The sequence below is a fragment of the Mauremys reevesii genome, linkage group 1 (assembly GCF_016161935.1).
Source record: "Mauremys reevesii isolate NIE-2019 linkage group 1, ASM1616193v1, whole genome shotgun sequence".
NCBI classification, from domain to species: Eukaryota; Metazoa; Chordata; order Testudines; family Geoemydidae; genus Mauremys; species Mauremys reevesii.
Genome location: NC_052623.1, coordinates 208293259 through 208310853, shown reverse-complemented (window position 1 = coordinate 208310853; position 17595 = coordinate 208293259). Strand labels below are relative to the sequence as shown.

The 17595-nt window shown below is 45.6% G+C and overlaps 1 protein-coding gene across 1 annotated transcript; it reads right to left on the bottom strand.

Moving 5' to 3' along the window:
* Positions 1-906: 906 nt before the first annotated feature.
* On the bottom strand, positions 907-17277 carry UPK1B (uroplakin 1B). Its single transcript, XM_039517332.1, has 8 exons — positions 17146-17277; positions 9926-10013; positions 9067-9267; positions 7415-7489; positions 5876-5998; positions 5324-5503; positions 3314-3397; positions 907-2256 (listed from the first exon to the last, which is right to left on the bottom strand). The coding sequence occupies exons 2-8, from the start codon at positions 9992-9994 to the stop codon at positions 2206-2208; spliced, it is 783 nt and encodes a 260-aa protein (XP_039373266.1). The 5' UTR covers positions 9995-10013; positions 17146-17277; the 3' UTR covers positions 907-2205.
* Between the last annotated feature and the right edge of the window lie 318 nt (positions 17278-17595).

Sequence of the window (17595 nt, the reverse complement as noted above, 5' to 3'; positions counted from 1 at the left end):
AAGCAGAAGTTCCCAGGGGGGAGATATTCTCTCAACTCAGCAATCTAATCCTGTGGTTTTGATTATTTCATTTTTGCAAGCCACTTCTTCAGAGACATCAGTACAGAGGAGGCTGTGCGGACCATCACCCAGGCATTGTGGCTCTGCCTTGCTCCTGGGGGCAGCCTAAAACTAAGTAAGAGCACAATCTCATGCTGAAGTGGGTATGTTACAAAAGCAGGTGTTAATTCATGTGGGTGAAGGACTGGCTGTCACACCAGAAGTGTGTTTGGAGAGAGTGGAGAAGCTGTATGTGGGTGCATGCTCACATAAAAATGATACACCAAATTTCTACTCTCCCACCTCCCCATAGGTGTTTTGCCTCTAAATTGACATAAAAGCTGCAACTCTTTGCTATTGCTACCCTGACTTAGAAGTCACTGGTTCCCATGTGTCTTGTAATACCTAAAACTAAACTTGTAGCTTCAAGAGAGGTCTAAGCAAGAGAACCAACCCATCTGCTCAAGTCAACCGTGGGAGAGTATTTGGGACGAAACACTGCTTGTAGTGGTGCTTTGGAATCCATAGTCTTGAAGGAGGCAGCCACCACATCACCAAGGCAGCCTGCCTTCTGTTGAGTTCCCCCGCCCTCATCTTCCACCTCTGCCCCCAAATACCACGTGTCAGTGACCCACCTCTAATTCAAGAGTTCTGGCCCACAACCCTTTGTGATTAGACTGGCAAGTCTATTCAGTGCCAGATTTTTCCACAGCACAACATTCTAGATGCACAGACAGTGGCAACTCAATACCTGCGAGAAGTTTGGAGCCACCAACTTTTTGAACCCAGATCTCCACTGCCCAAGATTCAGGTGTCTGGAGGCAGCTGGTGTAGCCTCCATTTACTCAAGATCCTGGACAATGAGAATTTGAAACTCAGCTTTTTTATTAAAGATTTGGAGAATATACAGAAACACTGGAACAATCAGGGCAGCTGGCAGGTTCTTAGGAGCTGACCCCCGACACTTAAATGGATTTCAGATAAAACATTCTGTACAAGAAGCATGTGTCACACAATGCATGTAACTTACAAAACATTCAGTAGGAATTATGCCAGACCAGAATGGACCCATTTAAGCCTGACTTAAGCAGACAGTTACTATTGACCTAACTGGGAGTTTTAACTGTTTATGCTAGGACAGAACTGGGGGTCAGTGAGGTTGTAGAAGAACATATGAGTAAGAATTAATGGTTGTCCTTGAAAGCAAATTACTCTACTTGATCCAGGGGGCTCAATTATATGCATTGAGTTAGCCGGAGGTGGAAAGTGGAGTAGGCTGGTGGGGATGGGAAAGGAGGAATATTTTGTCCTGTTAATGCATCTGAGTACAAAACTGCATTTTTTCAAGATCTCCAACGAGCTGTGAAAACTGTTGAGTCACATTAAGGAAGCAAAACATTGCATGCATTGGCACTATTTCAGAGATGGGTGTTGTATAGCTTATCAGTGATAAAAACCAGAGGTAGGCTTGAACATAGGAAGCATATGATGATGTAGGGAACTAGCCTTTGATTTGGGTTGACTAGTAACCTGCTTTTATCCTTTAAGCCTGAGAAGTTAGGTATGGCAGCGGGAAGAAAGCAGAGTCTGCCTCCTTCTTAGAAGATGGATATCTTTAACAGAGGCCAGAACTAAATATGAATGTTAAATAAACTTGGCGATTCCTGCAGTTACAGGTTCAAGTTTCTTCTTCCTTGCAGGGAGGAAGGCTCTCTGGTGTTGTGACAGCATCTCTCACTTATACTATATACCAACAGCCTTGTGCATCAAATTTGTTCTGATATCATTTACATTAGCCCTAGTTTAAAGAAATTGTTTTCTGGAGCAAGTACATTTATGGGCCATTTCCCTTTTCAAGGCCATCTCTGGAGTGATCAGAGCATCTCTCAGACTCAAGAAGTCTTCAGAACAGTGAAGGATTTGGGTTAGTTAATAGGCGTAAAACCTACAGAACTCCAGCGAGGCTAAGGGAAGGCATGTTCTTTCTTGGAAGGATCAGCTCAGTGTACCAGTCTGTCTGCTTTTCAGGGAGATGGGGGTGGGATGGTAATGGGGGGACTGGGAGAGCCTCAAATCCTCCATAGCACAAGAGGAATAGTACAGATGAACGAATGCAGTTTCATGCACCAAACACTTCAGAGGGGTTGTTGGGAGGCCACTGGATCCTCAGTATTCAATTCTGCTCCAGTAGAACATGGTGCAGATAAGAACCCAGAACTATAAAGAACAAACAAACAAACGTTAGATAATGAAGAAAGCAGATTTAAAAAGAAAATATGCAACAATCCCATTGTCAGATGACATTTCAGCCTTTCAGTGGATCAGGTCAGGGATTTCCATCACCAAATCCACCCCTGGTTGCCACAGAAGGTTGCAGTTTTCACACAGGAGCCAACTCTTCAATACAAGAGTTGAGCTAGAGCAGGACAAGCTATCTGCAGCCAACAACTCTGCAGTTAAGCACTATGTCCCACAGCCTATGTATTGATTTCAGTCTAGAGGTTGCTCTTGAACTTTTTGCCATGACTATTTATTTCTTAGGTGACTATTTCTCATCATGAATAGCAAATACTCCAAGTCATGTATTTTTCTGCTCTCATGACAAGCCCAGAGCTTTGAAGTGGCCACATGAACACTTCCAGCAAGAGTAATTGACACTTTTCTGTGAGCAAGACTTGAGAGCTGCACAAATGTTGGCAAAGAGCAAATAAGAGGAGTGGTGAATACCCAAGTGAACATCTGTTTGCATTAACAGCAGCAAACTTTTTTGGAAACATCCATCACCTACCCCTAGGCTAAGGTGGGGGAGTTCATACTTATTAGCACACTTAACTACTTTCACTTTGTGGGCCATGGGATCAGTCCACTGACAGAGGCTTTTGATATGTAGAGTTAAAAAAAAAAAAGTAGTGAGTTAGCTATACAGTACAGAGCTTTTATTCTGAACATCAGCAGGGTGCACTTTATGGGGATTAGGCACAGTTGCTATTAATTTCTCAGCATGTGGAGGTCAGATCAGAACTGGTGATCTTCAGAACACAACCTTACTTAATGGAACAGAGCTAAAGCAGCTTTGTCTGCAGACTGTGCTTCAAGACAGCCCACATCCCTTATCCTGCCCCCAAGCCCGTTCCCAACTCAGAATGGCCCTATGGTTGGATGTGGAGCTACTTGTTCTCCAGGGATCAGTCCTTTCACCAGTGCCAATCCCCATTTCCCTTCATGTTGAGGGGGGGGGGGGGAAGAGGGAAGAGAACAGATATTAAGTACTCACAGTCCAGCAGAGAATGGCGAAGCCAAACCAGGCAACACCCCAAGCATGTCTGTTCATTGGACCAGAGATAATGTCATAGCAACCCTGGGGGAGCAGAGCCAATAAGCAAGTCAAGACAAGAGTTTGAGCTTTTACCAACTATGTTACAAGCTCAGATCTCTCTTGGAGAGAGGTGGGGTTCTCATTCTCCAAGAGCCACAAGAACACTGAACTAGCTAGTTTGCATGACATTAACAAGTAAGCTAGAACATGCTTTGGTTGCAATGCAGCCACCATGGTCAGAATGTTCTACTGGGTCTTAGGAGATTGCTCACAGTTGGCATCCCACCCTAGGGCTCTGCTAACTCCCTGATACAAGAGGAAGAAATAGATCCAGATTATGGCTTTATATTCCCTCTAGAAACAGATCCCTCAAATACTTCAGGCCAACTTACTGTATTAACTATGCCTTTCACTCCAAAATCACCAGAACATGAGCTTTCTGTTTTGCCAGAGGGAATATAGCTGGCGATGACAGCCCTCTGCTAAGCTGCTAGAAGCTAAGGTCACCTGAACTTCCCCATAACCCCCACCTCCAAATATGCATCTTACATGCAGTCAGCAGTCTCTCCCTGGGAACAGGCTGCTCCACTGACTGGATACTGCCACTCTGGCTGCCCACCATGCTCCCAAAAAACTGAGCAAGGTACAATTTACCATGCCCTGCACCACGGCAGGTTGCTAGCATTTGGGAAAGGCATCAGAGAACCAACAATCCCTTTTAAGCCATAGACGTTGGCAAAAGCTTCCCACATAGTACCCTATCAACATGGATTTGTCCCTTCCCACCTCTAGAATGGGGCCCTTTGGGTAGGTTAAAAGAGTTTAGTCACAAATGACTGGTGCTCAGCCAACACTGGCTACTATACCAACCCTCTTGGTCATGAAGCCAGATACCCTCAGAATGCAATTCCTTTGGGTACTATTGTCCTTGGCTGGCATCTTGTACCAGTTCCACTGGAACAACACCCCTCTATTGTCGCCTGCATCTAGGGCCCTACCAAATTCATGGTCCATTTTGGTCAATTTCACAGTCAAATATTTAAAAATTGCAAATTTCATGATTTCAGCTATTTAAATCTGAAATTTCACAGTGTTGTAATTGTAGGGGTCCTGCCCCAAAAAGAAGTAGGGAGAGTTTGCAAGGTTATTGTAAGGGGGGTTGTGGTATTGCTACCCTTACTTCTGCACTGCTACTGGTAGCAGCACTGCCTTCAGAGCTGGGCAGCTGGAGAGCAGCTGCTGGCTGGGATCCCAGCTCTGAAGGCAGCACTACAGCCAGCAGCAGTGTAGAAGAAAGGATGGTATGGTATGGTATGGCCACCCTTACTTCTGCGCTGCCACTCTCCAACTGCCCAGCTCTGAAGTCAGTGCAGAAGAAAGGGTGGCAAAACCATGACCCCGTAAAATAACCTTGTGACCTCCCTGCAACTCTCGTTTGGATCAGGACCTGCAATTTGAGATACTCTGGTCTCCCCCATGAAATCTGTATAGTATAGGGTAAAGCACACAAGAGACCAGATTTCATGATCTGTGACATCTTTCATGGCTGTGAATTTGGTAAGGCCCTACCTATGTCCTAAATATGAGGAATGCGCCTGTACTACTCTGTCTTGGGCCAGTGATGTGGCCAGGAAACTACAGAAGTTTATCCTCCTCAGAAAGGCTTTGGGAACTAGCAGATCTATCCTGTCCCCTTAGTATGTCATAGGCTTCCAATCCCCATTGTGCTTCAGTTGGCATGCTACCCCCATCCCCATGAGATAATCCAGTGCTTAATTTGTGCCAGGGCTGAGCCCTGGCACCTCTCGGCTTGGCAGTTCATAGCCCCAGCTCCTCTGGGCTTGCTGAATCAGTCATGAATGTAGAAGAATTGCTTTAGCCCTGGCACCTCTTTTCATTACAAATGAAGCATTGAGATAATCCCACTAATCAATGAGAATGACAGTAAAAGTGGAGCGAGATTCTTGCCTTATTATTATAGTAGCCGGAGACTCCCAGTTTGCAGCCATCCAAGTTGATCGGAATTCCTTGGACATCCATGACACAGCACTGGCGTGGCCAGGGGAACTCTGAGTCACTGTTCTTGCTTCTGAACACAGACATGTAGTTCTGCCAGTCAGAGGGGCCATTCACTCCACAGCACTGATTCTGGATTTGGAAGAAAGAAAGAAAATTGAGATCCCCCCTGCAACACAGGGCTACAAGCACTATACAGGAGCTGACATCCAGTCCTCAGTGGTTCCCCCCTTTCTCCCTCCTTCCCCCACCCCCAGAACAGTGACTAGCTTGCATCACACGAGGCATAAACAGATTTATAGGAAAAGTAACATGTTGACAGATATTTCAGGGGCCTGAAGTGTCATTTGATGCACCGGCACCACTGGGATGCTGGAGGTTAGGCAGGGCCACATCTGAAGATTCCAAGCCAGATTCTAGAATTCTTTTATTACTGAAAGATTCTAGGGTGACAATGAGAAATTCCAGAGCTGTGTAATCTGTAGTTATATGAGCACTGGTCACCTGTAGCATGAGGCGGTCCCATGTCCTGGTGACACCTTCACTCATCCACTTATCATCATTGTTGGCTGGCTCTGGGTTCTGATACTTTTCCAACATTTGCTTCAGGAAGAGATTGGGTGTGAACTACAGGGCAAATGAGATAGAGAGCACAGACGATGTTATTAGATTCATAGAGTCCAAGGCCAGAAGGGACCACTGTCATCTAGTCTGACCTCCTGTATAACACAGGCCAGAGAACTTCCAAAAAATTATTCCCAGAGATGTTTGGGGGGGGGGGGGGGAGAAAAAACCCACACATTGTCTAGCTTCAACTTCCCACCATTGGATTGTTATATCTTTCTCTGTTAGATTGAAGAGCCCATTAAATATTTGTTCTCCATATAGATGATGACTTACTTATAGAATGTAATCCTTTAACCTTTTCTTTGTTAAGCTAAATAGACTGAGCTCCTTGAATCTATCACTATAAGCCATATTTTCTAATCCTTAAATCATTCTCTTGGTTCTTCTCTGAGTCCTCTCCAATTTATAAACATCCTTCTTTAATTGTGGGCACCAGAACTGCGCACAGTTCCAGTGGTTGCACCAATGCCAAATACAGAGGTAAAATAACCTCTCTCCCCACTACTTGCCATTACCCTGTTTATGCACCCCAGGATCGCATTAGCCCTTTTAGCCAGTCACACTTGGAGCTCATGTCCTGCTGATTATCCACCATTACCGACAAATCTTTCTCAGAGCCCCTGCTTCCCAGATTAGAGTCCTCCATCCTGTACATATGGCCTATATTCTTTGTTCCTAGATAGATACATTTAGCCATATTAAAATGCATATTGTTTGCTTGTGCCCATGTTATTAGATGCCTTTCTGAATTGAGTAGGTTTTCTGCTTCATTAGGAGTAGAGAACCAGCAAACAGTTTTGGACAACCAGGTTAGTTTGGAAGTCTTCCTCCTCTAACTCCTAGCATCTCAGGTTGGAGAACAGGACTCTGGGATCTATGGGTTTTCTGATGCTCCCAGCGTCTGACAGCTGAACATGTCCTCAGAAGGGTTTGCCTCAGAGGATGCAAGGGAAGAAGCTATTTGTTAGTGTCTGGAGGTTTGTTTGGAGCCAAGTACTACACATACAACTTTTTCCAACAGCTGTAAGAACCTACATGGGTCTCTCCCTTACACTAGTAATGCTCAAATGGCAGGACCAGATGTCTTCCATCATTAATACCTACAATAGCATTGTCCATCTGAAAAACACATCATGATCCAGTAGCCTCAGTTAATAGAAAGACTTAGCTTGCATAAGGAAAGTCTTCCTTCCTTGACCCCAAGTTATGGAATTACACATGCCCCTAGGAGACTAGGCCCTCTCTTCAGTGGTTCAGCAGTATCCATTACTGTCCAGTCTCTAGCCAGCCCTCCCCAGGTTTCCACTCTGCCCTAGCTGCATTGTATGCTTAGAGCTTTGGCATTTTGTGGACATGTTCAAACACCCCACCTCCATCCTACTCTTGAGAGAACGTGCATGGGAAACCACCACTCACAAAATCTCGATGAGTTGCTGCTGTGATGCAAGAAGCCACTTCAAATCCATACGTGACCAACATCAGAATGATATACTGGGAAAGAAGCAGAGCAGAAGGAAGGTACAGTTAGGTCTCCAACCTGGGTCTATTCTCACAACATGCTGCATTTCAAAGTGTGGTGTTACAACATCAGATTCAACGTCTTTTGGAGCAAGGTTCCTTCTCCATCCCACCCTGTGGGCACTAACCTCCATCTGTACCCTACCTGAACAACCCTGAGACTCAGAATTAAGTTCCTCCACCATGAGAGTCCCATTCATCCAAGTTCTACCCTGTTGTTAACAGATACATTCCATAATCTGGATTTAAGGGAAGTCCTGTCATCAGTTAGTGATTGTCTTATTCCCTGGAGCATAAGGGTTCATATGCTCATTTTATTTGTATTCTGCCTAATGGCATTCTGACTGCTCTGATCATCAATAGTGGTGTCTTATCCTTCTTAGGAAGCAGCTACATTCTTTGCCCCACTGATATCTTGAGAGTGCAAGTTTGAGGTTCATTACAGGGTGTAGAAAGTTAGTTATGTTAACAGTCTTAAAATTTGTTTCACAGAATTTCTGGATTGCTCTTTATGCTGTAGGCACAGATCAGACTTCTCCACTCTGCCTCTTTAATAGAGCTTCTGAAGAAGTAGATAAGAAGCTGCATAATGATCTGTTGACTAAGCATATGAACACCATTTTAGCATTGTCCACGGCTTGTCCAGCAACTCCAAGATACCTCCCAACTGTATAGATATTATGGAAGGCGAAGTTTCCTCACAGCAGTGATTCAATCTTACTTTGATGTTCAGTAGCCTAGGTAGAGGTATCAGTATTTGATGCCACCCAGCAGCAAATAATGAGGACACAAGCTTGAGTGGTCAATTGGAATTTACACTGTATGACCATGTCAAATATGTTGTTCAGGATTCTGCTGGAGACTCAAAAACCAATCAAGGCATTTGTACCTCACCTGTAGCCACATGCTGCCATATTAAAGGTATCCCAAGGAATGGTGAGACTATATTGTCTACAAACCCAGACAACTGTAATACAGCTACAGTACTTCCACTGCAGTGTTTGCCTCCTCTAAACCTGGCGACAGGCAACATAACCCACCACAAGACCACCATTTCGATTCCTATTCCCTCAGAATCTCTCTCTCAAACCAACCCAGATAATGGCGGAAGGGAAGCCTGTTATGATATGAACCCCCTACTGGGCTCAGTTCAGTTAATAAGGAGCCATTTCCCTCCTTTTTCCTATTAGTTTTCCAAGATTTCTTCCCCCCCTCAATAGAACAAAGCTGAGGTAGCAAGTGCCAACTTGTTCTGAAGGGAACAAGGTTCAGTCCTCTTGGTCACCTGCAGTCATGGGTTTGAGTTGTGGCTTAGTTACCATGGAAATAGTCTCCCACACTCATGTCCCTCTTCCTGTTACAGATTCCTTTTGTTTGTGGACAATGTGGCTGTCCTAGGTGTCAAAGAGGAAGGGGGTGGCCCTTATGCCATTACAACCCAAATCTCAAAGTTAGCTGTGTTCAACAGCTCGTGAGCACAGGGGGCAGAAGACTGGGATAACATGATCTTAGTCCGTTAACAACCTGTTGACTAATATTACTCCACTTACCGCCAGCAGCATCGTCCGGTTTGACTTAATGACTCCAATGATGCCCAGGACAGATAGATTAAAGAGAGCAAAGCCAACAAAGATGCCAATCCAGGCCGCACCATAGATGTCATCATTATTAGTGGCTTCCAGCAGAGGGTACAGAGTCTGCTGATCCGACACGAAGAAGATGCACTCTGCTGTCAGCGCAATGCCGCACATCTGAGAACCAGAAGTCAGACTCCCATCAGGTCAGCCCAAAGCAGTACCACAGCTATGTCCAAGGAGAGCTTCTATTAATCACATTCCTCCTCCTGCCCCACATGGAAGGCAAACTTCTCAGTGAGACCACTCCCTCCCCACAGGCCCACAATCCATTGTGTTTTGTCCTCCCATGGGAATTGGAAACATAAAACCCACTGAGCGTGGGCCCTCTCTTCCCCAGACCAGCACAGATCATACCTGCTGGGCTTGTCTTAAAACAAGATTTGGAGCATTCCTTTAAGAATGGCATTAACATAACCCTTCCCGTCACCGTGGGAAGGAGCTGGGCTGGAAAGAGGAGTTCAGGAACCAAGGATCTTCCCTCTAGAACCCATGGCACAAAAGCTTGTTCTTCTAGATGTGCTGTTGCTGCCCCTACTTCCTACCAAGCCAGGTACCCTCACCCATCCATCCCTTACTGAATTCATTTGCTTGCACGACTCAGCCTGGACCTTGACCTCTCACCTAGCGTTGCACTTACTTTATTTAGACTGAAGTGGTAACATGAAGAATGACCCCATTGCTGGGCTGTGCCTTTTATTACAGTGCATCTGATGAGGAGTGAAGAGCCCCTAAAGAAACCATCTCTCCACCCTCACAGCCTCAGATCACTTACCCCAATAATCACATTGCCAAGAATTAGTAGGGCTTGGAAAAAGCGCACTCCATTATCACCTTTCGCCATCTTCAGCTCCTCATGCAACCTGGAGTGGGGAGAAAAGTGTCCAGAACACACAAGTCTCACAGGTTTATTCTAGAAATGGACATTATCCCTGAGGAAAGCCAAACAGAACCCCACAAGCCCCCACATACTCTTCTCTGCAGCTTCCAGTTTCAGAAGGGATGTGTCAGTGCTGGGGAAAGTTATCCTGTTAGTAGTCTGAGCTCCCCCAGTCATCCAAGTGGCAGGGAGATCAGCAATATTTGTGTGGGCTGCTGGAGATGGTTGGGGCCTTGCCTACACTAGGATTTTTACCCACCAGCTGGCAGCACCACAGTGCAAACCTGTAGCATAAGCACTATTCCACTGATGCAGCTACATCACGGCTACAGTCCCTGTGCATACCATGCAAGACAAGGCATAGGAGTTAAAGAGTTGGATGGACCCTACACAGGTCTTCACTGAAGAAGTCTGCTCCATCCCAGACAGCTGTTCATCCTGTAACCTCTCCCCCGCCCCCAAATTGCACTATATGAGCCACAGTTTTGTGGTGGCCACTTCTGCTTTGTCATAAGCACCAAGCATGCTCATTTTCCTATAGTGCTTTGGGTCCAGGTCAGAGATATCTGGTCTAATTGCATACCAGCAAATCACAGCAGTCTAGTCTAGGGCTTTGGTCTCTAGCTAGTATATACATTCCGGTGACTTCTTTCTTCCCAACTCATACCTACTGGAGAGATCATAGGCTCCTTTTCCAACTGTGTACTTCAGGCTATGGCTTCTGTCTCTGAAGCAGTGCTACTTCCTTTGGTTTCCACAGCAGATAACCTGCAGCAAATCTGATCTAGTGTCTTTCTAGTGAGACACACCCAGGTTGGGAACTAAAGCTACCCTAAAGCACTCCTTACAGAGAGGGCGTGAGGGAGGAAGTTGAGCCACTAGCAGCGGGAACATGGCATACTAGCTTAGTAGCATTCCAGCTACATTCTCAAAAGCGCTCTACCCTGCATTCTAGTCCCAGGCACTCCACATGGAATTCACTCTTCTCCAGTGAGCTGCATGGAGGCATCCTCCACAGGGTCAAGAACCCTGGAAAAAGACAAGTCTAGATTATTTATCTGATGGGAAGGTGATGAAAACCCCTCCTTCAAGGGGGACTGAGTGGGGGAAAAAACAGCCGTGATTGTGGGGAGCTGCACAAAACCCGAGCTGTCAACAGAAGCCTAAATTAGGCCTCATCCATACCAGCTTCTATACCAATGGGACAGGGGAAAGATTACGAACTGATAAGATAACAAGTCCACTCCTGGAATGTCTACCCTAGCAATTTCTTATTCGAGTTTCCATACCGTTGTTAACCCCAGAGGGAAATGTTAGTATTGTTAGTATAGACAAAGCCATACGGTCAAATATTAGAGGGATGCAACGTTACCCTGCATAGGAAAAGCTGGGCTGAGAAGAAATGCACACCTGATGATCTCTTCCTCTTTACTAAGCCCTGGTCTCCCTTACTACAGGCTTCCTTAGGTCCTCTGAACTGCAGTGGGGCAACCAACAAGTCACAGGAAGTTCTCTGGTGGACCAAGCATGGAGACACCAATAGAAAGGAGGAGTCCGGTGGCACCTTAAAGGCTAACAGATTTATTTGGGCGTAAGCTTTTGTGGGTAAAAAAAGCCCTCACTTCTGCATCTGCTTATGCCCAAATAAATCTGTTAGCCTTTAAGGTGCCTTGTTGTTTTTGTGGATGAAGACTAACACGGCTACCCCCCTGATAATAGAAAGAACAGTTACCTAAGCTTCCATTACCTCCCTCTACAATAGCTTTTCTAAGGCTATTCTTACACGAATGGCAAAAGACAACCAGAATTCCATGCAGCTGCAGCAGTGGTGGAGTTGCTAGCATAGACAGACCTTGGGCATTTTTACCACTTCTCTATGGACACTTCACTTGTAGTCCTACTGTAATGTAATTGGGTGTCTACACGAACCAAGCACAGTGCTGCAGACCTGCCAACCTCAAACTAGACACTGTTCCTACAGTTTGGTTTAGCCACTGTCTGGTGTATGCACTTGTACAGAAGCTAGAAGAGGAGTTTTTAGGGAGCCTCAAGCTCTGAGGACAGTGTAGTTTTAAAAGAGCCTCACACAGCCTTTCCTTAGCCAGCTGCCTGGCAGGAGACTGAGTGGAAGGGAAGGAAATCATCCCTACTAGAACCTGAACAGAGCTCTGCACGCTTCATGGGAAAGAGATGGTTCTAAGCTCAAAGGAGGCTTTTTCTGGACCAGATTGTTGTGGCTCGGGGCTGCTCTTGGGCATAGGTTGGACACTAGGAGCTAGATCCAGATAAGGGCTTAAGTGTTGCAATTCTCAATGTTGCAGCACTGAAAATTTAGGTCTCTTGCCACCAAATGGAATCCACAAGCCCTGGAGCAGGTACCCAGGCTCCCTGTACAATGGATAGGGATACAATGAAGAGAGACACCTAAGGAAAGGATCCACAAAAGCAGCAGGGCTGAGTAGGTAACTCCCTAAGCTAGCCAATGGGAAAATGCCGAGGAGTAGTGCACTCAGCCTGGGGCTGGGAGGGAAGCACCTCTCTCTGCTAGGGATTGTCAGATGTGGAGTCAGGTGCCAAAGCCGCTTTTTGGAAGAAACTGGGCAGGGGAGGAGGGGGGAAGTTTGTAGCAGCTCCCCCCTTATAAAGCTTTAGCCCAGTGATTAAAGCACTCACCCAGGATGTGGGGGAGACAGGTTCAAGTCCCCCCCTCTGCCCGAAGAGAAAGTGTTCAAATTGGGGTCTCCCATGTCTCAGGTGAGTGCTCTAACCACTGAACACTGGATATTCTGATGTCTGGGCTCCCTCAGTCTCTCCTGTTGAAGCTGCCCCACTGGGTGTGAAATAAATATCGGGCTGGAGTGGGAGTGAGAATAACTCTATAGGGAGTGCCCTAACCACTTGAAATGCTGGTCCAATTCCCTGCTCTACATTAGGCAGTGCGGGGAATTAAACATGGGTCTCCCATATTGCCGGTGAGTGCGCCAACCACTGGGCCAATGGTTCTAAGAGAAGCCACCTCCTCTCCACCAGCCATGCTGAGTTTAAGGGTGCTCTGAGCACAGCCACTGGGTCAGGTCTGCAGGGGAATGCCCGGTTTGAGGATCCTGCTGTGTCTGAGGTGTGAGATCGGCACCTAGGCTGAGGTGGCTGGATGCGCTCTCTAGCAGAAACGTAGGCAACTTGGAGACTTTAAAGGTGAAAATTCAGGCTCTTGGGGTCCTAAAGGCCCAATAGAGTTAGGCACCAGCTGAGCAAGGGGGGTGGAGGATTTCAGTGGTGTCTAAATGTGGGTGTAAAGCACTTAATTCCTCATGTGGAACTAGCCCCAGGTTATTGCAGACCAGCCAGTTATTTGAGGAATCTTGCTTAGGATGTGTCCTCCCAGCCACACCCTCACCCCCTATGAGCTAAATGCCTTCTGCAAACTCTGGATATGCTGCATGTTCTCAGAGCCTCCTCTATTGGCCAGATCCTGCCTGCCCCAAGCCTGATACTACTGTGTGCACACATGCCCAAGAGAGAAGCTCCAAGACTTCCACAGAAAGGAAGGGTCAACTTTCAAAATACCTGCTTTTGGGGCAGGTATATAGTCATCATCACCCGTGTGCCAGCTGCCTAGTGACAGATTCCTAGTAACATGGTAAAGGCACCAGCCCTTTACTAGGGAACATGAAGTTACAAGGAGAGTAAAGGCTGACTAGAATGAGATAAATGCAGAGACAAAGAAGGGAGAGAACCTTTATCAGAAGGCATTATGATAACAGTCACATGGAGCAGCATTATGCAGGGCCTAGAACACTAGTAGGAGTCAGAAAGCCCTGAGTTCTGTCCAACTCCACCACTATCTCCTGGTGTGACACCAAGAAAGTTACTTCCTCAGTTTCCCCATGTGACAGATGGGAAATCGTACTCCCCTACCTTTGAAGAATGCCTAGTTGAGACTGAAAACCATACCAGGTGCCATGACAACATCTGGACCTACTGGACAACCAGAGAATCTCTCCTCCGAAACAGTTGAGCTATGAATGCCCTGGGACTTCAAACATTCCAAATCAGCTCATTCTAAACACCTCAGAGCAGGGATAAATTACAAGTGAGATCAATTAGCACAGCACTTGCTACGTTAATGCACCTGCAGAGGTAAGAGAAGAAACTCTGCATGTTAGTCTTGGTTGAATCGCACATGTGTACATGTAGGGAAGACCTCAAATCTACATTGATCTGGAATAGGAGGAGGGCCTTCTCCTCCCATACCTGGCAAAGAGATGGATGCCAGCAACTCCTGTCTGTTGTCTTTAGTCGAGGGTGTCCAGAAGAGGGATTACGTCTTTCATATAAAGCTAGTTTTTGTATTGGTTTCCAACCCAACATAAGTTGCCTCCAGTCCAATTGAAGGCAGGGGAAAGATGGGGCTTCACCTAGGACCCCAAGTGCTTCATATATTATGTCTCTATGAAACAAAAGGAAAGCCAGAGGTTGGGTTTCCTCCCTCTCAGGGGAAATCTAGACCCTCAGCTTGAATGGAATCATTGTTGTCACCACATCAAGAGTATTGCATTTCTGGGTATAACTGTTCAGTAGATATCACTTGAAATCCCTTTTCTGTTCCACTTCCCCCCACCCCATTGCACCCTATGTTTTTCCTCAGCTGTCCCACCAGCCACTCCCAAAATGTGGCTGTGACCTAGTTCCTCTCTCTCCCTAGAGCATGTGGGACTAGGTAAGTTAGTCAGACAGCAAGAGTTGCAGCATCACTGCTCTTCAGCAAACTATGGGCAGGTCTGTGCTTTCTGTGCCGCATACGCTGCACTAGGAATGGGCTTGGCCTATACTCCCTCCCCCTACACACAACAGGCTGTGATAGACCCATAAGGCCAGTGGGGGAAGTGGAAAGGATGCACCGAGAACTAAGCCCATTAGTGTTTTGGGTGCCCAAACCAAACAGCCACATCTCTCATCCAGCAGCAGCTTCAGCAAATCCAGCTCAAGACAGTTTTTAGTCCTTCATTATACTTAACTCCTGTGCTGGAAGTTGACAACCTGATCTATTCCCCATAAACTGGAAAGTGAAATGGATAAGGGCGTGTGTGCTCAGCACGCCGGGTAACTCTCACTGAACACCAATACTGATGACTACAGAAGAAACTGGGCATATAGCCTTGCCTTCTGCAAGACACAAGTCTTTCATTCTGCAGGCACTGCCACTGTGTGTGTGTGTGTCACATCTTTTCTTCTTGCCATCACATTAGTGCTCCCCTCAGAATAGCCACTAGGTAAATGCACTACCAGTTCTCTCCTGACACCCCCTCCCTTCCTCCCACTTTCATGGAGCTGCTCATGTATCACATTCTTAATGAGTGCGGTAAGAAGCTAGAGACAAGGGACCCGGTCATTTTACTGAGCAATCTCATGTAGGGTTTACCCATCATTCAATCCAAGGTGCCTATTCCAAATGCGTCAGCAGTGACATTCAGAGTCATTCATGCACAACAAACAAACCAAGCCTGACAGCAGCAGAAAGATTTGGTTCACCCACCCAGCACTAACCTGCCTTTAACCTGATTCATCTGAGAGGTGCAAGGACCACACCTGCTATTTCTCTAATTAACAAAGCCCAGATTACGGAGCATTTCCTTTCCAGCCTTAGAAAAATGTTTTCACTTATGTGAGGATAATGAGAGACTTCAGCCAAATACCAAGGTGTGTCTCTTAAAGCCATTTCTCAGCCTAACCATGGAGGGTTACTGCATTCTGCCTCTTTCATGCATTCAAAATAAGAGTTCCACTCTTGTATGCAGTGGTATAGCTGTGTGGGTCCCAGGATGTTAAAGAGACAAGGTAGGTGAGATAATAGCTTTCATTGGACCAACTTTTGTTGGTGAGAGATGAGTTTACACAGAGCTCTTCTTGACCTGAAGAAGAGCTCTATGTAAGCTCAAATCTTGTCCCTGTCACCAGCAGAAGCTGAAATATTTTTTATTAGACTCTTGGCCTCTCTAAAGTCCCATTCTGAACAGCTGCTAAAGGGTAATTGAGGGCTGACAGTAGGGGAGTCAGGTTTTCATTAGACAAAATGACATTTAGTGGAAAAAGCCTTGAGGACCTTGATAATTAGTCTCCAAAATTTAAGATACTAACTAAAGATGAGGGGAGAGAGAGAGAGAGATGATCTTATGGATAAGTTTAGCCACCATATAGAATACTTTAAACATTGTGGATGAAGTGGGATTTTTACCCACAAAAGCTTAAGCCCAAATAAATCTGTTAGTCTTTAAGGTGCCACTGGACGGACTCCTTGTTGTTTTTGTGGATACAGACTAACACAGCTATCCCCAGTTTAAAAAAAACCCAAAACACTCTATAGGAGCTGAGCATTTTACAAGTGTTGGTTTGCCCTTAGGAACTTTACTATCTTTGAACGACCATACATACAACAAGCTCCTCCAATAATTTCACCCACCACTGAAATGAAACAGCAGCTTGTTTAACAGCACTCAAATATTAGAGGTTTAAGAAAGGAAGAGTAGCCAGCCAGTTATTTCAGACCACAGTCATGAAACAGCCTCACCAAACAAGCCTCAACCAAACTTACTAATTAAGTCTCCTTTAGAGAGAAATTGTTTGCTATGAAAGCATGCTTGTCAGAACACTAGAGTGCCTGTTTAATTATCCAGAGTAATCACCTAGGAAATAAAGTTGGGATGAACAATTGTTTTCTTCCCTCCCTCATTAGCTTTATGGAGCCAAACCAGAAGAGGGTCCCCCCCTCCTTCTTTCAGAAGAAGAGGAGTAAGTGTAAAGCTCACACTTTAGCTGTGAGCCTTACTTCCTGCCCCCCAGATATGTTGGCAACACATAGCTCTCCTTTTTTCTAAATGTTAATATCCCTTCAAGAAGCAAATTAAAGGGATAATACAGAGTAGGCAGCCTGCAGGTAGAAAAGAAAAGCTACTTAATAAGCTCTTTCAGTTAATTCCACCCAATTACTAAACACCCACTCACTTCTAGTGCTAGAGAACTAAAATAAACCATTAACGCTGAAAGCCACCTTATTTATTGTGTCACACAGCAGTAGTTTGAATACCTCATTAAAAGGAATACAGCAATTTACTCACCTTCTTTACTGTGCTGCTATCCCACAGAAACTCAACCACACCTGTAAAGCTAAGCAAGCCCCCCTTGTAGCTCAGCCTGTCTTTAAAGGGCCCTGAGTGCTTGGGGAAAGTGGTTTTGATTGGTGGGGTGTGCGACACATGAGAGGAACCTCTTTCTAGCCAAACCTGTTCCTGGGTTGGGATGGGAGCAGAAGGTGTCTCTTTGATTCTCTGATTGTACTGGAATGTGGTTGTACTGAAAATACACACACTAAAGTGTTTCCATTATTCTAGTCTATTGGGGTGGACAGGTGACTCACTCCTATGAGATCTCTGAACTTTAGAAAGGATGGGTGAATAAGTACATAAATGTGAATATTACTGACTTAATGAACTGTTGTTTTAATGACTATCCAGTATCCCAAAGAAAATACTCTGACTGGAAAGGAGAGAAGAGGTTTTTAACAAATG